The 16,583-nt window shown below is 44.7% G+C and overlaps 1 protein-coding gene and 1 long non-coding RNA gene across 9 annotated transcripts in view; one reads left to right on the top strand and one right to left on the bottom strand.

The window, feature by feature from the left end:
• LOC147458112 (transcription factor TGA2.3-like) overlaps nt 1-6,977 on the bottom strand; it is a 32,236-nt gene extending 25,259 nt beyond the window's left edge. Inside the window, exons 1-5 of one of the 7 annotated variants that reach the window (XM_086512858.1) lie at nt 5,850-6,977; nt 5,606-5,730; nt 1,783-1,856; nt 1,509-1,703; nt 1,316-1,393 (exon numbers count right to left, since the gene is read on the bottom strand). In XM_086512858.1, the coding sequence (XP_086368984.1) occupies nt 1,316-1,393; nt 1,509-1,703; nt 1,783-1,856; nt 5,606-5,730; nt 5,850-5,974 (597 nt within the window). In that variant the 5' untranslated portion in view covers nt 5,975-6,977. Of the gene's footprint in view, nt 1-1,315; nt 1,394-1,508; nt 1,704-1,782; nt 1,857-5,605; nt 5,773-5,849 lie in introns of all 7 variants that reach the window. The other 6 variants (XM_086512856.1, XM_086512857.1, XM_086512859.1 and 3 more) reach the window with 6 other exon arrangements.
• The window catches only part of LOC147458111 (uncharacterized), a 39,720-nt gene extending 23,608 nt beyond the window's left edge, over nt 1-16,112 (top strand). Inside the window, exons 1-3 of one of the 2 annotated variants that reach the window (XR_015188196.1) lie at nt 1,865-2,068; nt 15,696-15,797; nt 15,899-16,112. This is a non-coding gene — a long non-coding RNA (uncharacterized LOC147458111). Of the gene's footprint in view, nt 1-1,864; nt 2,069-15,695; nt 15,798-15,898 lie in introns of those variants that run through there. The other variant, XR_015188197.1, reaches the window with a different exon arrangement.
• The last annotated feature ends 471 nt before the right edge of the window (nt 16,113-16,583 follow it).

The following is a 16,583-nucleotide window of genomic DNA, read 5'->3' as shown; positions in this document are numbered from 1 at the left end:
TGATGGTTTTGAACTAGATTCTTTATGCATGGAAGAAGACCAAATCTCCCCTCTTTTGCACTTTGGAGCAGCTTTCTGACTATTTCACCTCTTTCTGTTCAAAGACTATCTTTACACAAATTACTTCTGGCTGCTATGGCCATGTCTTCTCCCCCATTGTCATTTTGTGTTCTAATGGGGGGAAAAGCCCTCTTACGAGAGGTCCGCTGCCCCTCTCATGATGTCTCCAGACAGTAAGAATCTGTATTACGGGTGAAGAGTGGCCAGAAGCAAGGGGTCCTCTATGGTTTTTGGGATGTCAGATAAAGGCAGACTTTACAGGTCGGTCTCAGATCCTTAGGAGGTAGCTTATTGTCAATACCAACAGTGTGTCCAGATTGTTGGCACAACAATAGAACTTATAAGAGTATACCCAGTGCTCACATGGACATTTGAGCTGTGGACATGAAAGTGACCCCCTTCACAGTCGATTTCAGGGGTGGTTCAAGGAAAGTCCTTTTGTGATTACTGGCCCTGGCATTCCACTCTTCCACCTCATGGTGATTTCTGAGTCAGAGGATTGATTACAAATTGTGAGAATCATCACAACCTGCAGGCAGAGCCTATGGCCAGTATAAGAGATGCAGTGACCCTCACTAAAAAGTTTGTAATAAATGTTTACAAGACTCTAGGACAGGACTCAGAGTCGAGAGCTAATTCACCTGTGATTATGCCTGATTGCCCCTCTGTGCAGCAATTATGAGAGTGGCCAGTCAGGCACATGTCCATGTGTTGAGGCTATATGAGAGAGATGAAAGTTGTTGGGACTGTCTGGCCACCAAACAGATATGCATGACATATTCAAATGGAACGAGACCAGCAAGGCCATCAAAGATAAAAATGGCTTGCTCTTTTCACTGGAACGTTTTAGAACGGCTTTCTATTAGGTGTATTTTGTATGCAATTTTTGGCATGTCCTGAAGAAATGGCAAAACGGAAACAAGAAACGTAGGGCTTTGGATACGGAGTTTCGGATCCAATAGGCCCTGAGACAGAGTTTCCTTGCAACTATGATGCGTGGGATGCTAGTATGGCTGATGAATTTGAGGGCTACTTTTTGCCATGGGTGCAACAGCATGTGCTCTTATTAAAGAGCCGACTACGCGTAATGAGATATTCGAGTGTAGCATTGTAATTACAATCACAGGCAGACTTTATTCTTGGACTCAAAGGTAACTGGGGGAAGAACTTAATGACGTTGCAGTGCAAATATATATAAAAAAACACCTGTATATATTTGTTTCAACAAGATGATGAGAAGTTAAGCAGGACGTACTTTTGGATCAGGATTCTTTCCAAGAATTTGTTCAGACTTGCTCAAAGGTGTGCCATGTAGTCTCTTGCTTTCAAATCCCTACATGTTGTAATCAGCATATAAGCATGCAATCAATCAATGGCTTAATCATATTTAAAACATGCTGGAAGTCGGAAGTCAGTTTCAGGCCAACTTAAAGAGAAACTCCAACAACCTTCAGTTCGTCTTCCATGTTGTAAGAAGTAGCTGTTTGATGGTTTGCAGTCATTGTAGTACCCCAGCTTTGGTTTGCTGTCGATGGTGACTGAAATTGTGATTGAAAACCAGTTGGGCCGCTCTTACTCGAAGGTGTATGATTTGAGACAGCAGAGGTGGAAGTTGTCTGAGGAGAATGCTGTGACACAAAATCCTTTGCAAATATGGGTCGTTTTGTTGATAATTTTCTGCTTGAAAATGCAAGGCACAATTTTCAGCATATATGACCTCACCTTTGTGGAGATATCTAATATTGCTGAAGCAGCTGTGAGTATATTCAAAGTTGTCTTCTTGTTTTGTGGAGGATCTGTAGAATAAAAGCCACCACTAGGTAAGTTCATTCAGCTTTTTGGAAAGCACTAGCTTGATTTATTTAACATTTTAAAATTTGAGTTTATTGACATGAACCAGAGTGCAGAGGCTTTAAAATTTGCTTTTAAGTGAATTCGAGAGATAACCTAGGACATGAACCATTCTTCAAGAACTACCAGCCAGGAATTGTCTCCTATTCTTTTTATGGTAAAAGTGTTCTCTCTTTGGCTTTGTTTTTTTCTATTGCAATGTGTATTTTATGGAATGATTTTCTTTTATCCTAAATTAAGGGCCCATTATAAGCTTTAGTCTGTGTTTTACCCTTCAAACCATTGTGGACTTCCTCTTTTCCCGTCAACAGATCAAAAGATATACTTAAGAGGCTCCATTAGTCCCTTATGCTTCATGTACGTTTATCAAAAGTAGACGTCTTAAGTGTGTTTAAAAGTTCAATGAGTTATTTGCCAATTTTGGCAAGAAACATGGACTCAAGCCCCAGACAAAAAAGAGCTAGTATGCATCAGACAACTCACTCTCTGAGGGAAGCCTTTCCAAATCACTTAGCATGCCCTCTGTGACACCCCATCTAACATGAGCCCACACCTTAGTTGGGAAGGCCTCACATATCTTCAAGGGCTTCTTTGCTGATGGGGTCATTGTAAAATTGTTTTGCAATGACCCAGTTTGCCGCTGCAATTGTCTAGTCCCCGAGCAGAAATGCTGAGGTCCTGCAATCTTAAGAAATTCCCACATAACCCAATCCCCAACCTGAGTCCACCTTCAAGCCTATCTAAGATATCTGTAATCATGTGGCTGCTCCCCATTCTCAAAGATCTCTAGTGTGCCATATCTAAGATGAGGCTCTATCCACGGGCTCTCTGGCTGTCTCTCCTACATCCTTCAATGCGCTGGCTCAGGTGTTGCTCCCGCTCTCAAATCTCGAATAGCTGAATATGTGTCATCCTATGGAAGAAACTACTCAAGTCTGCATTCCCAGCCGTTACTACCTGCCTTGCCTCCCCCTTTGAACTCATCGTGGCTTGCCAAATCTCCTCCATAGTCCAACCAGACTCTCATTTAAGGCACTTTCAAAGTTTCAGGTATCCCAAGTGCCCGTTTGTCTCCTGCGCTCACTCATAAATGACAAGAATAATCGGCGCATGATCTGAGAGAGAGGAGCCTGCTAACATGGCTATGAAGCCATCACCCAAATAGAATCTGTCAATACGTGACTCGCAAGAGCTTGGTACCCCCGAGGTGGCGATCCGATCGAGAGTACTCCAGGCTCCCCTATTACCACAAAAAAATCCTAATGGTGCCATGTATCCAAAAAACGCAAAGCAATGCATAAACTCTCCTCCCGAGTTGCTAGCTGTGAGTGAGATGGATCCTCAAGTATGTAGAAATTTCCCCCTACACTCTAAGCAAAGCATCGACAATCACTGTCCAACACATAGCTCTCGCACTTGCATGATTGGGGACATAGTATACATTTAACAAACCAATAGTCTCCATGAAAACACATCGTGAGCCGTTGAGCTTGTCCATACACAATAGTTCCTTTATTGTTGATGGGATTCAGTCACGAATGCACAATCGAGATACATAGGCAACCCTAGGCTCCTGTAGTACTAAAAGGAGAAGACCAAGAAGTCTCATACTGACTGTGTAGCAATTGGCCATACCTCTGAATCAATAGCGTCAATGCAACCACCGACCCTGCCTCAAATGGTGTTGATAGCACACAAATTGGGGTTCACTGAGCCCCTGTATACTTCAAGAGACGATCCTCATGGGGAACCCAAGGAAACTAAGACTATTGTCTCCTGGGAAACCTAAAGACTAGTAGGTCAGTAGCTGGGGTGGTCAGTAGCTCCTGTCAGTGTACTAGTGAAAAACACTGTAGATCACATCAAGATCTGCATCATGAACATGGGTGGGCAGCTATGGATGGTCGGGGAGAGGTACAACAGGGTATCAGATGCACATGTGTACATTGGCAGGCACTTTTCTTATGCTACTCTCTTCCAAAAGATGGGCAACAAACATTAATTGGGCGAGGGAAACAAGGGAAACTGGGGTAATAAAGTGGAAGGGTGGTAGTTGAGCGGGAACCACAGCCGAGTTGGGCATCTTGTCCATAGGAGCCATGGAGTTTCAAACCTGATTTCAGGGCTTTCATGAGGTTTCGGTCCATGTCTGAAATATCAACCAAGAGGTTTTGTAAAAGACTTCTGGATAGAATGTTGACAGACAAACATGGACCCTAAAAGATCATGCACATTACACAACATGTGTAAGACATGAACCAGGTGTATTATATGCTCTACAACCTCATGGCTTACTTGAAACTTATAACTCAAAATAGAACACTACATGGGCCTTTAGAGCCCGTTTCTTGCAATGGATCGAGCTTGGAGAGGGGAGACTTGTGAAGCACTTTTGTGTCAACATCCGAAGGGACGATCCTTAGACATCCTGCATTGTATTTGAAGGGGCAATTGCTTCCAAGCCGAAAGCCAACTGAAAAGGAGTGTTCGACTGAAAAGGAGTACGCTGAGTGGTGGCAAATTGGTAGGTAATCTTATAGGCTCAAGTGGCTCCTAGGATACCTTGAGTCCCATGTGAGGGTACATATGGCACACTTCCATTGTAGAGTGATCAGGATTTCCTTAGTGCTCCCTATATGCATGGATATAGGAATGTGACTTTCTGTGAAAGATTTATACATGTTAAATTGAGTGGATAGGAGCTAATTGACAAAGGGTGACAACCACACCTGCACACAAGATATTATAGATATAAAATCTTCGCCATTGTGGAGGCTATATAGTCCCTAGTAGTTGCAATCTCTGCCCATTAATCCATAGCTACAAAAGAATATGGGACCACTAGACTTAGGGAGACTTGCATGAGTCAGTTGGTCTATCCAATAGAATTTGGAGCTAACTACAAAAAAGGTGGTAGCATCTCTAAAGACGAAGTCACGATAGCCTCTTTGCAAAATCTACTGAGCAATGTGGGTCGGTAATAATTCTGAGTAAACTTGGAAAGGCAGCCCTAGATAATGTTAGTAGAATCACAGAGAATTGCCATTTGAATCTTTCAACCAGATCACGATAGGCATCCTCATACTCAAAGGCTTAGAAAGAACAGTAATACATCATGAGAAGTAAAAATTAAACCCCTGGTTAGGGTTCGACTAATGCTAGCTGAAAGCTGAAAATAGGCAAGGCACTTTGCTGCATGTTTGAGTCCAACTTTTGTAATTCCATTTTAGTTTTTAAAACCACAATCCTCATGAAAAATTGTGATCGAGCATAAACCTCTTAAAGAGAAATTCTCAAACTGCAAATTGTCATTAGGCAAAGGTAAAATTAGTTTCTTAAGCCCTCTGCAATACCAACCAAAAGCAAAGAGTTGCAAAGTGTCAATAACGATGGCTACGATGCACGTGTCCTCAGAAGCCAAGAACAGTTTAAATTCCTAAGAAATAATTGAGTGAAGTATACAGCAACCTCTTATCACGTTCAACTTAACTCCTCTATGTTGCCTTGACTTAGAGAATCGCCATAGCTTGGTCTAACTCTAATTCTATTGAATACCAAGTATCAATTTTGATTGAATCCATCTTGCAGCTGAGAACAATGCCTAATTTAAATTTTGAAATGGAAAACAGTTTGTATAATTAGCAGTGAAAACATAGTAAAGTGGACGCCACTGAGGAATAGGAAAGGGTCTCACTCTTATCTTTAACAAGAATTGTGGTGGCTGCATGCCGAGCGAAGGTATCAAGCTCCCCAAAATCGTAAGCTTCTTCTGGATGCCTCTTTGACATGGGCTGTTGTGCCAGGAATCCTCCACCACTTCTGTTTGCATGAACACATTATTCACAATTTCTTGTTTTTGGCCTGCTCAAGATCTAGAAATTGTTAAAAAGGCAGAGAAGCTCACTAAAAAAACTTGAGAGGGTTTCAGTGAGAGTTACATGCAATGAGGAGAGAAACCCAGGTTGCAGTAGTCAGGTTGGCCAATCCCGGCATGGGATGGAGAGGCATCGACGGCCCTGCAGTACTCGCCTATGAGGAAGAGCTCTCTGCTTTTGTCGGCCATAATGTATGCGATTATAGGAAATGCTTGGTGGCACGGCCTCGAATTACGACGTCAATTTACATGCAGGGCATGGTGCTCTACTCATGATATTTATTGTGGGTAATGTGAAGTTGCTGACATTGTTAATGGTGGGGGTGGTGCTCTCATTGTTGTAACTGTAGTGTACATGTGAAAGTGAGTGTGGTGCACTGGTGATGGGTGAATGAAGGTGATATCGGGATGAGGAATTGGGATGGATTAGCAAGCAAATGGTACAGAAAAGAAGGCTAGAGGTGAAGTTTGAGCAAACATGCAGGTGCCATATCCTGCAGCAGGCCTGCAATTGCAGCCATGATCTTTGCCCGTGTGGAGATGTCTAGTCCAAAGTCCAGTGAAAGAGAGGGAGAGACAGAGAGAGAGAGAGAGAGAGACTTTCTTGGGTAGTGCTAGTAAGGGTCTGCGTCAGCTGACAAGAGTAACCTAGAATTAAGCTGCGTCATGCGAGAAGAGAGAGGTCTGAGGGGGGCAGGCTGCAGCTTATTAATGCAAGTACTGAAGCTGCATGTACGAAGAATGAAGGTCTCGTCATAGGAGCTGAAAGTGACGGACGCAAGGGACAGGGACTGCCAGGTCGCTTTCTAGGCCCTGCAGAGCTGCAGCAGCTAATTGGGATGACATGGCTGTGTCATAGCGTGTGTGTGTGTGGAAAGAGAGGAGAGAGAGAGAGAGTCTCTGAGAGACAATCGCCCACATGTGTGCCATTGATGCATCACACGCTTGCATCCGTCATCGTTGCCAACCCCTTGCAACCTACCCTGATCATAGAGAGAGAGAGAGAGAGAGTGAGAGAGTTGCCCGATCAGTGGCGATCACCGTGCTGCCCACGTCTCATTGCTATATATTACTCTTATCCGACTATGATCGTTTTTACGTCTCTCTCTCTCTCTCTCTCTCTCTCTCTCTCTCCGCGCCTCGACTCCGACTCCCCTCGAGTGAAATTGCCATTGTTAAGACAAGCACAGCCTTGCTGTCAAAGAAAGATCGCGTCATGATGCTGCGCAACAGGCCCCAAATATATCACAGTTTTTGTTTGCGGAGGAAAGAGCCGATGATGCATTAGCATCACACGAGAGAGAGAGAGAGAGAGAGAGAGAGAGAGAGAGTGTGAGTTTGTCACCGTCGTCTGTGCGGTTGGATGGTGGCGCTCGTGTGAGAGAGAGAGAGAGAGAGAGAGAGAGAGAGTGTTAGGCGGGCCCTTGAGAGAGAAGCTGGTCTACGGTGCAGCTGCCCTAACCCTCGCCCTCCCCTCATTCACAAGCGGACGACACGGCGAGTGGGGGCTACCAGGAATCCTCCATTGCCTCCATTTGCTCCGAATCCATCCAATCAAAGAGAGATGAAGAGAAGAACGCACACAAATAAAGGAAAGAAGAGAGTCGTAAAGGGCAAGCAAGGCAATGGTACCACCACGCGAAACCTCGTACTGTGCATTTTATATACATACGCATCCCCCTTTTAAGGCGCCAATAATAGACTACGACACTGTAGCTGATGGTCGACGAGGAGGGGGTGGCCTCATGTGACTTTTTGGCAGCAAAAGGCGGAGACTCGGGAAGATCTCTCTCTCTCTCTCTCTCTCTCCCCCCTAAATTTACCGGCACAGGCAACAGCTGCACAGATTGCACCGCGGCACTAGTACTGATCATGCTAGTCTGAGAGACTACAGCTGCTGCGCGGTGAGCATGCAACCCCTCTCTCTCTCTCTCTCTCTCTCTCTCTGTGGATGAAATTTCAACGTTTTGACTAATTGCATCACAGGCTATAGCATTATTAGCATGCATACAATATTACAGCCGATTGGCTTCCTACCCTAGGTGACGCTTGGATGACGTGAGAGATAGAAAGAGGGACTAATTTGAAATCACTACCCTCAGGAGTGTTGACTGATGAGCTTCCGACACACAGATCAGAGAGAGAGAGAGAGAGAGAGAGAGAGAGACTCCATATCAGTGCTACACTAGAGCGGTATAAATACTAGTGCGTAGTATGTGTACTGCACTTGGCTGAGGTTGTATTAACTTGGCACTCTGGAGTCTGTACACTGTAGTGACTGACTGTACACTTGCACCTAGAGGTGCTATGACGTCGATGCTGCATCAGCACCTGCATGCATAAGCTGGCAGGTCCATGACGACCCGTTTACGCACCACCGGATGTCCGGTCAGTGGGCAGTGATAGTGCGGTTCCCCCTTCTTCCAGCCAGACCATCAAATGGAATTCATTGCGAGAGGCAACCTTAGTGGCATGTTTTGCATTGCAATTGCTGGAGCCTGGAGCCAGCTGGGCCCTGGACTCTCAAATCTCGAGGCCAACAATATTGCAGATTCTTTGACTGGTGAGGGAGAGAGCGCCTAGAGGTAATTGTCCGTCAACACAGAATGGCCCGCCTGAGGCTATTGTCCCCGCATATGACGCTGTTGCCCCACCAACGGACCGCTGACCAACGGACGGACCTGGCCTCGTCTATCTATTTATGGGCAGTGAAAACGATTCACTCTTTGTCAACGATCACAGCGTCAGCATGTAACTGACGTAAGAATTTCAAGGATTCAAGGAATGTTGATGGTACATAGAGCGAATTCACGTTGCTGAAAGTTGCGCACAAGTATCCAAAGAGCAATTAGAGCTAGTTCACATGAGAGGCTGGTTGGCCAACCAACAACTTGATTTTGTGAGTTCTCATGGAAGGTATTTAAAAACGTGAGAGAGTGGGAGAGATTTCTTTTTTAAGGAAAATGAATGGGAAAAGTAAGTGAGAGAATCGAGAGAGAAGTAGAAAAAAAGTTTGTCTTTTCCCCCATTTAATGAAAAACACTTTTTTCTCTTTGTCTTCACTTGTGGTTGCCATCTTGCTCCACCCCTTGGGCATGGAGCCGTTTGGGAACTTGTTGGCAACATGTTGTCAATTATTTAGTGGAAACACTCCATGTGAAACCAAAAAATTGGCAACATATTGCCAACATTTTGAAAATCAAACCCTCATGTGAAATGGCTCTTAGAGCGCCTTCTCATAGACCCTCTAAAAGGGCCTTTGAGAGCGCCTCTTAGTAAAAAAGCCATGCCTATAGGGCTGCTGCAACCACAACCGAAACGAAAAGTGCCCCTCGTTTGGCGGGTGATTGAACCACCCTCCAGAAGGGCCTTCCGCCTCCGAAACAGGCAACTACCAGTGCACAAAGCCAACTCACCAAGCAACAAGCCCTGGAAATGGCAGCGCCTATACATATCGCCATTTCTCCCTCTCAACCCTCTCGCAAAAATGGCATTGCCATGCTGCTTGGGATGTTGAAATGCAAGCGATTGCTTCCCTCCCCTGCCATCATCTGCACATCCTTACTCATTAAAAACCTGCGAGGACTATTGGGAGAGTGGGAGAGAACGAGGACAAAATTGATGAGCATGCAGGAGGTGCGAAAGGGGGGCTTGATGGAGCTAACGTTGGATGCAGCCGATTAAAATGGGTGGTATGGGACCACTACGCTGACTCGAGAGGGCCTTCCAGCTCGGTAGGCCAACCACCCAAAAGGCATCTTTAGAGGGATTATGGGAAGGCGCTCTTAGCCAGTAAAACATGCCTTTTTGCTCTCAGCGACGCTAAATTTCTTTTGTTTTTTTCTGCAGTTTCCTACCCGCTTCAAATGTTGTAATTGGTTGCTAGCCTATTCCAAAGTTTTTCTTGGCAGTTCTTCACAGGAACTAAAGTTCACAACTAGGGGCAACCAATTGTGAACCACAGCCACACGTGACATGGCTTATAGTACAAGGCAATGGGAAAGGAAAATATGTAGACGCTTCTACATAGGTCCTTAGAGGTTTCCCTCATAGGCCCGCTAGAGGTGCCTTCGGGGGACACTCTAGAATGAAGACCGTATGTTGTAGCCCTATATGATACCTACACCGTGCAATTTTTTTTTTTTTGAAAAGTATTGAATTTTTCAAAAGGAATGATAGCGGTTATTTTGGCCAAGAGAAGGCATGTCAAAAGAAGAGGAGCGGGATGACATGAGAAAAAATATAAAAAAAGGGAGAAGTATTTGAGGATCGAATAAAGGGAGAAAATTACAGGTCTCTATCTTTGCCATCTAAGGGCTTTTTGCCGATCTTTGACTTCCATCATAGAAGCATCAGTTAGCAAGTCAAAACCGTTCCTTGAAAACCCCAGTGAACAAGGGGACTACAAATGGGGAATGGGGATACATGTGGTAGTGATGTGTTTGAACACACTTAGGACCGTCAAGACATTTTTTTCCTCACTAGGAGGTTTTTTCTCTGTGCATTGTATAATGTCCATCACTCTAGGACTATCTTATCTTTTCATTGCACACTAAGTACTACACTCTGTTATGTGTCTTGAGCTTCCTTTGCCTTTTCCAAGCTATGTGTGTTTTCCTGCAATCCTAATTTCAACAATTGGTATCACAACAGGTTGCGTCCTCTCGGGCTTAGTCGTTAGCAACTCCAGTACATGCCTACTTTCTTCGATTTATGTGAGCCATATTGCAAAGCAAAGCTTGTCAATAGTCTTTCCCTACAAAAGATGGAAGCTGACGATGGGAGAATGAGAGGCACTAAACTCTCTTGTTGCTGCTAGAGAATTAGTTGACCTGCAAATATGCCTCCATGACGATGTAGTGCACGACATTACAATGAAATAAAGACTAGCACCTCAGTCACCTTCGCGAGTATCACTACAAGAGGTTCTTCATATTAGCGGCGCTAGCAATGCGACGCTCAAATGTGTAAATCCACGGTGTCGTTATGGTCGTCGATATGACCATCGCTATAATATTTGTTAAATAGCGACGACCATAGCAACGTCGACAGGGGTAAAAAAATAAACCGCGATCGTCAAAAACTCTGATCTCAGATCTGAGTTTTGACGCTCTAGCGAAACAGGTATACGTCCCTCTTTCTCTCTCTTACTATAAGAGGAGTTGTCTATAATTGCTAACATTGTCGCGGAAAAACAAAGGAAAAAGGAGAGAAAATTTGTGGAGGCTGTAATAACCGTTGCTATGCACGCGGTAGTGGTTTCTTAGCAATAAGCACGATAATAGTCGCGGCAATATACCCGCTTCTATTGCCGTGACCTTTGCCGTTGTTATTACCGCGCTTATTGTTGAGGGCCCACGTTATTACCGCGCTTATTATTGCTGAGACAAACCCTAAACCGCGTGGGAGTTTGTCTTGCATGAGCCTCGCGTTGTTGTCTGTATGATGAGCCCGTTGTTGAAGCTTGATCGCTCTTGTCTTGAATTGTCCACTCCCACTCCGCGTCTGCTATATTACTATCGCAGTAACTCATGTTACTACCACGTCTGCCATGTTACTACCGCGGTAACTCATGTCTGGATCTCTGACCTGGTTGACTGCTCCGCGTCGCACACTGGATCGCTTGTTTTTTAGAAATGTCTTTATGTAGCCCTTGAACCATTGTTATGAAAAACGTTAATCGGGGGCGTTTGGAAATTTAGCTAACAGAGTGTCCTCAATGTACCGTGCATGATCGGGCAGTTGGTCTCTAAACTTTATAAAACAATTCTTGTATGTTAAATGTATAAGAATTTGTAGATGACGTCGAAATGCACTGTCTTGTGCTGTGTCGAAATCCACCTCCCCGCCATATTTAACCCTGTAGTAGCGCCCATGCGTGTGTGGCACGGGTGCGTCAGTATCCTCGTCCTCTGCGTCAGGGGCAGCACGCTTTGAAAGTGGGGACTCTGTTCCCCCCCCACTACCAAAACATGCGAAACCACAAGATCCGTCGTCGCTTCATCTTTCATGGCGCTCGCTGTCCTGAGACGAGCGTGGACACGTGCTGCCAGGGAAAGTTCGTCGACGATGTTCTGGCGAAGCAGGAGTGAAATGGAGTGGCATAAGACTGTGTGATGCCATGGGAGTAGGACCCTGCGATGCAAAGGGAGTAGGACCTTGCAATGGAATAGGAGTAGAACGATAGAAAGGGAGAGTAGAGGGAGGTGCCGTCGGTGCGAGGCTTTGTAGGTAAGGAGTCCCACCCTGACTCTCCCATGGTGTAATCTGCGGAGAAATGCCGTAGGACACAAGCTGCTGTGGAGTGTCGCGGCCAAACAAATCCTCCGTCAAACGGAGGTACTGCTCTCGTAAAGAGATAGCCCGCTGTAAGTCAGGATCTACGACCGGTGGAAGAACCTGAGAAGGGTAGGTGTAGGATGGCTATGCCTGCAAAAAAAAATCTATGACACTCATGGTTTAGGGTTAACTACGTAGAAACATTAGTTATTTCTTTGCTTGTTCTCACCGACTCAAGACTCGAGTCCACTGAAGGCGATGTCCACCCCGGGTGGGATCCCACGTGAGATGTGAACCAACCAAAAGAAGAGACAATTGGATGCTCCTTAGCAGTTGGTCTCTCGTCTGACATTTACATTACAAAGAGCAATATAAGATTAAGCTTTCCACCCTACTCACTCATCTATAAGTACGTACACAAGTATATTAGCACACAAACACGTAGATATATATATATACTAGTAGACATAAGTAGAGGCGAGTAGTGCCAAAGGTCAATTGCACCTCTTTAGATATCATCGTAGTCTTAACCGTGGTAAAACCAAAGGTACATTGCAGTAATCCATGCATGACTGGATCAATGACTGTAACGCCATGATTAGAAAAGGACTATACCCAAGAGAAAACGTTTAACCTTCGGGTGCTATGCTCCTGTACTTAGTGCCTTCAACGTCTAAGTGATCAATTGATCGTAACATTACAATTCTCTTCCAGAGGATATATATATTAGCACACAAACACGTAGTTACATATACATACTAGTAGACCTAAGTAGAGGCTAGTAGTGCCAAAGGTCAATTGCCACTACAAGAGGCTATTCATATTAGCGACGCTCACACAGCGACGCTAAAAAAAAAAATTCCCGGCGTCGCTATGAGCATCGCAAATTTACTTGTAAATTTTTTGCGACGCTCATAGCGACGTCGGCTGGGCTAAAAAAATAACAGAGAGCGCCAAAAAACTCAGATCTCAGATCTGAGTTTTTCGGCGCCCTCAAGCAAGAGCAGGTAACGCTCTCCCTCTCTCTCTCTCTCTCTCTCTCTCTTTCTTCTCCACACACACACACACACACACACACACACACGAGGAGAGGAAGGAGAGCCAGGTATGCTCCTTCCCTCTCCTCACTCTCATGTTCCCTTCCCCTCTTTCTCTCTCCCTCTCTCTCTCTCTCTCTCTCTCTCACACACACACACACACACACACACACACATAGTGTTTTTGAGAGAGAGAGAGAGAGAGAGAGAGAGAGAGAGAGAGAGAGAAAGAGTACAACTATAAACAAAAACGCACACACATACATAAACAAAGAATGCACACACACATTGAGAGAGGAAAAGAGAGAGAGAGCATGCATAAACAAAAAACGCACACATTGAGAGAGGAAAAGAGAGAGAGAACATGCATAAACAAAAAACGCACACATTGAGAGAGGAAAAGAGAGAGAAAACATGCATAAACAAAAAAACGCACACACATTGAGAGAGAAAGAGAGAGAAACTAATTTAACGTCGTAGGAAACTAATTAAAATTAAAAGACCTAAAGATCTAGTCGACGAGGAGTTGAACTCAAGACCTATTATTCAAGAGGGAAATGGCATAACCAATCTATCATACTTGGCATGGGTGATAGAAAGGTTATACCATTTATCTCTTTTTATTGGCACACACATCCACACACGCGCACACACACAAGAAGAAGAGAGTTATAACGTCGTAGGAAACTATCCTAAAAGATGTAGACTTACGTTAAATTAGATTAGATTTAGGTTTATTTTTAATTAGATTTACGTTTATTTACGCTAGATTTAGATTTACGTTATATTAGATTAGATTTAGGTCTCCATAGACTGCGATGCCTGCATGAAGCGGGTGAAGAAAGGCCTCAATGGAATATAGGGTATTGCTGCCTTCACTCATGGTGGGCTCCGTCGATCCAAAAGTACTGGTGAAATGTCTTCAGAAGATAGGGAAGAAGGTGGATCTTCAGGGCGGCAAGAGTCTATCCCAAAAAACGTTAAAGATTAGGTTAGATGTAGACATAGAGGTAGCCCCTCGTAGTGCAAGGACGTATGAAGGCTACCATGTGCCAATCACAACGACATCAATGGAGGAGATCAGAGAAGATGCTCAATCAGAAGCCGCTGCGGTGGTGCCAGACGAGCATCAAGATGCTACTACTCTATATGGGGTGCATGCAGAGGAGCTACAAAATGAAACAGAGGATATGTGTTTAAATGGAGAGCTCTATATAGATATAGGAAGTTATGCTGAGTTATGCAAGGATGAGAGAGAGATCTCTTAAAGCCACAAATATTGTATTTGAACAATTTTGCTCCGTGTTGTAAAAGATCTGGCTCTCTAAGTACCTTCCATGGTGTATAACGCTCTTTTCTACTCGCGCTCACATCTTTTGATTGAAAATTCTGAGTTTTCGACTTGCCTCTTCTATCACTCAATTCATTGCGTCATTGTATTTATATGCGTCATTACGTCATTGTATTTAATGGTCTTTGCGTCATTGTCTACTCTATTCATTCAATATTAAGTTTAAATATTCGTGTGTTTAATGCAGGTATGGATGATGAGGAGTTTCTTTCTTCTTTGTCACCGCAGCAGAGACAGTGGTACGTGGAGCGTCATCGCTCTGGCGCATCATCGCGCGTTCCTACTCCATCCGCATCTCTCTCTCTTTCGGAGCATTCGCCGCGCTCCGAAGCTTCGACGTCGACGAGACGAGCTTCACACTCGTCTAAACACCGGCGCTCTAGTGGTGGCGGTGGCGGTTGTTGTGGGGATTCCGCCACCGATGCCTCCACACCGCCTCGTGTTCGACGAGGCTCTTTACCCTCCTCTTCTTTGCCCGCCCCCACACCAGCCACAGCATCGCCATCTACGTCAGGTTTTGCACGACTGACTGTTCCAAGAAGCTACACCTACTCCGCCAGGAGCCACCCCACTCGACACTCCTCGCTTCGGGGCCTAGATGTCGGTGGAGACACCAGACGTCCGTATCCCCATCGACACGCAGCTAGAGACCGCTGCCGGGACACCCAGGTTCACGCGTCACCGGCCAGAGGGCTTGTCTTACTCCGTCGACTTCAGCGGCGGCATCATCATGGATGATGACGGCAAGAAGGTGATCTCGCACATGCGTGGTCTTTGCTCTCAGCTGTTTAGACACTACATACTAAACAAATGGAGTGAAGTACCCAGTGATTTAAAAAACAGAGTCATCAGCATACTTCATGATGAGTTTCCCGCTCCAACACGGGATCAGCGCTTCAATGAAGACCTGATGAAGATTCGAATGCGCAAATACTGCAAACACAAGCGTTCCGAAGTGCAAAAAGCAATCAAGAATGGGTGGAACAGGCCAGATTGGCTGACCAAAGAAGATTGGAAGAATGCGAAGAAAGCAGCGCGCGAGAATCCCGACAAGTGGAAGCAACAAAAGGATGCAGCCAGAGCGCGAGTAGAGGCAGGGAGCTCGCACCACTTGGGGAGCGGTGGATGGGCATCATTTGAGGCCAATTTTTTAAGTGTTTTCGCATTGCTCTTTATGTTCGATAGTTTAGGGTTTATGAGTTTTTTAATTCTAACATAATGAAATCTTTGTATGTTTTGATAGTGGTCGATGACAGGACGTGATCCCACACCGTACGAGCGCGAGTACGTAGGCAGGTTGGGCTTAAACGCCCTGATGGACATTCTCAGTTCTCGCGACGGCATGGTTAGTATTAGGGTTTACTCTTTTCTATTTTTTGTATTGTTTTATAAATGTCGTTATATGTTTATACTTACTGAAAGCTGTCTTCTTGTCTTTTTTTGCAGAATCCGACAGATACGCCGCTTGGACGCGATGAGACGTCTGACTAGACGACGTCAGTTTAGCTGTAGCTAGATAGCATTAGTTTAGGGTTTCTCATAGCTTATGTATCATGAGACGGATTTTATACGTCTTTTTGAACCATGTATATTATTACATTTGTCACCGCAGTTCCTTTTGCCAATCAATTCTTTATGCTTATGATGTTGTACAATTGTCATTATTACATTTGCCAATCAATTCATTTTGCCTATGATGTGTACAATTGTCAATTTTGTAAACAATGCGTCTTGTGGGTGACTATTTTGGGTCTATTATCTACCCTTGCACTTTTTTTAAAAAGTGAATCAAGTACAATATGGTTGATGGGTGGCAGGGCATTCAATGCCCTGCCACCAAAAAAAATATCTCTCGAGCGTCGCTATTTATGGCTCTGTAGCGTCGCTATAGTCTTCTGTGTAAACGTCGCTATGAGCGTCGCTATATAGCGACACTCTCGTAGCGACGCTGGTAGCGACGGTTTTAGCGACGTCGGGGGTTATAAAAACCCAGTGTATTTCCGTCGCTAACAGCGTCACAAGAGCACACAGCCTCTTGTAGTGTAACTTTTGTATTTTCAATGCAAAGATTATGACCAAGTGGGTGGATTTGTGCACAATAGCAACAAAGGCAAGGTGTTTGGAAGAAAGA

Source organism: Adiantum capillus-veneris, chromosome 5 (assembly GCF_014529385.1).
Source record: "Adiantum capillus-veneris isolate H3 chromosome 5, ASM1452938v2, whole genome shotgun sequence".
Lineage (NCBI taxonomy): Eukaryota > Viridiplantae > Streptophyta > Polypodiopsida > Polypodiales > Pteridaceae > Adiantum > Adiantum capillus-veneris.
The sequence above is the reverse complement of the archived record's forward strand: the minus strand, read 5'-3'. Positions and strand labels throughout refer to the sequence as shown.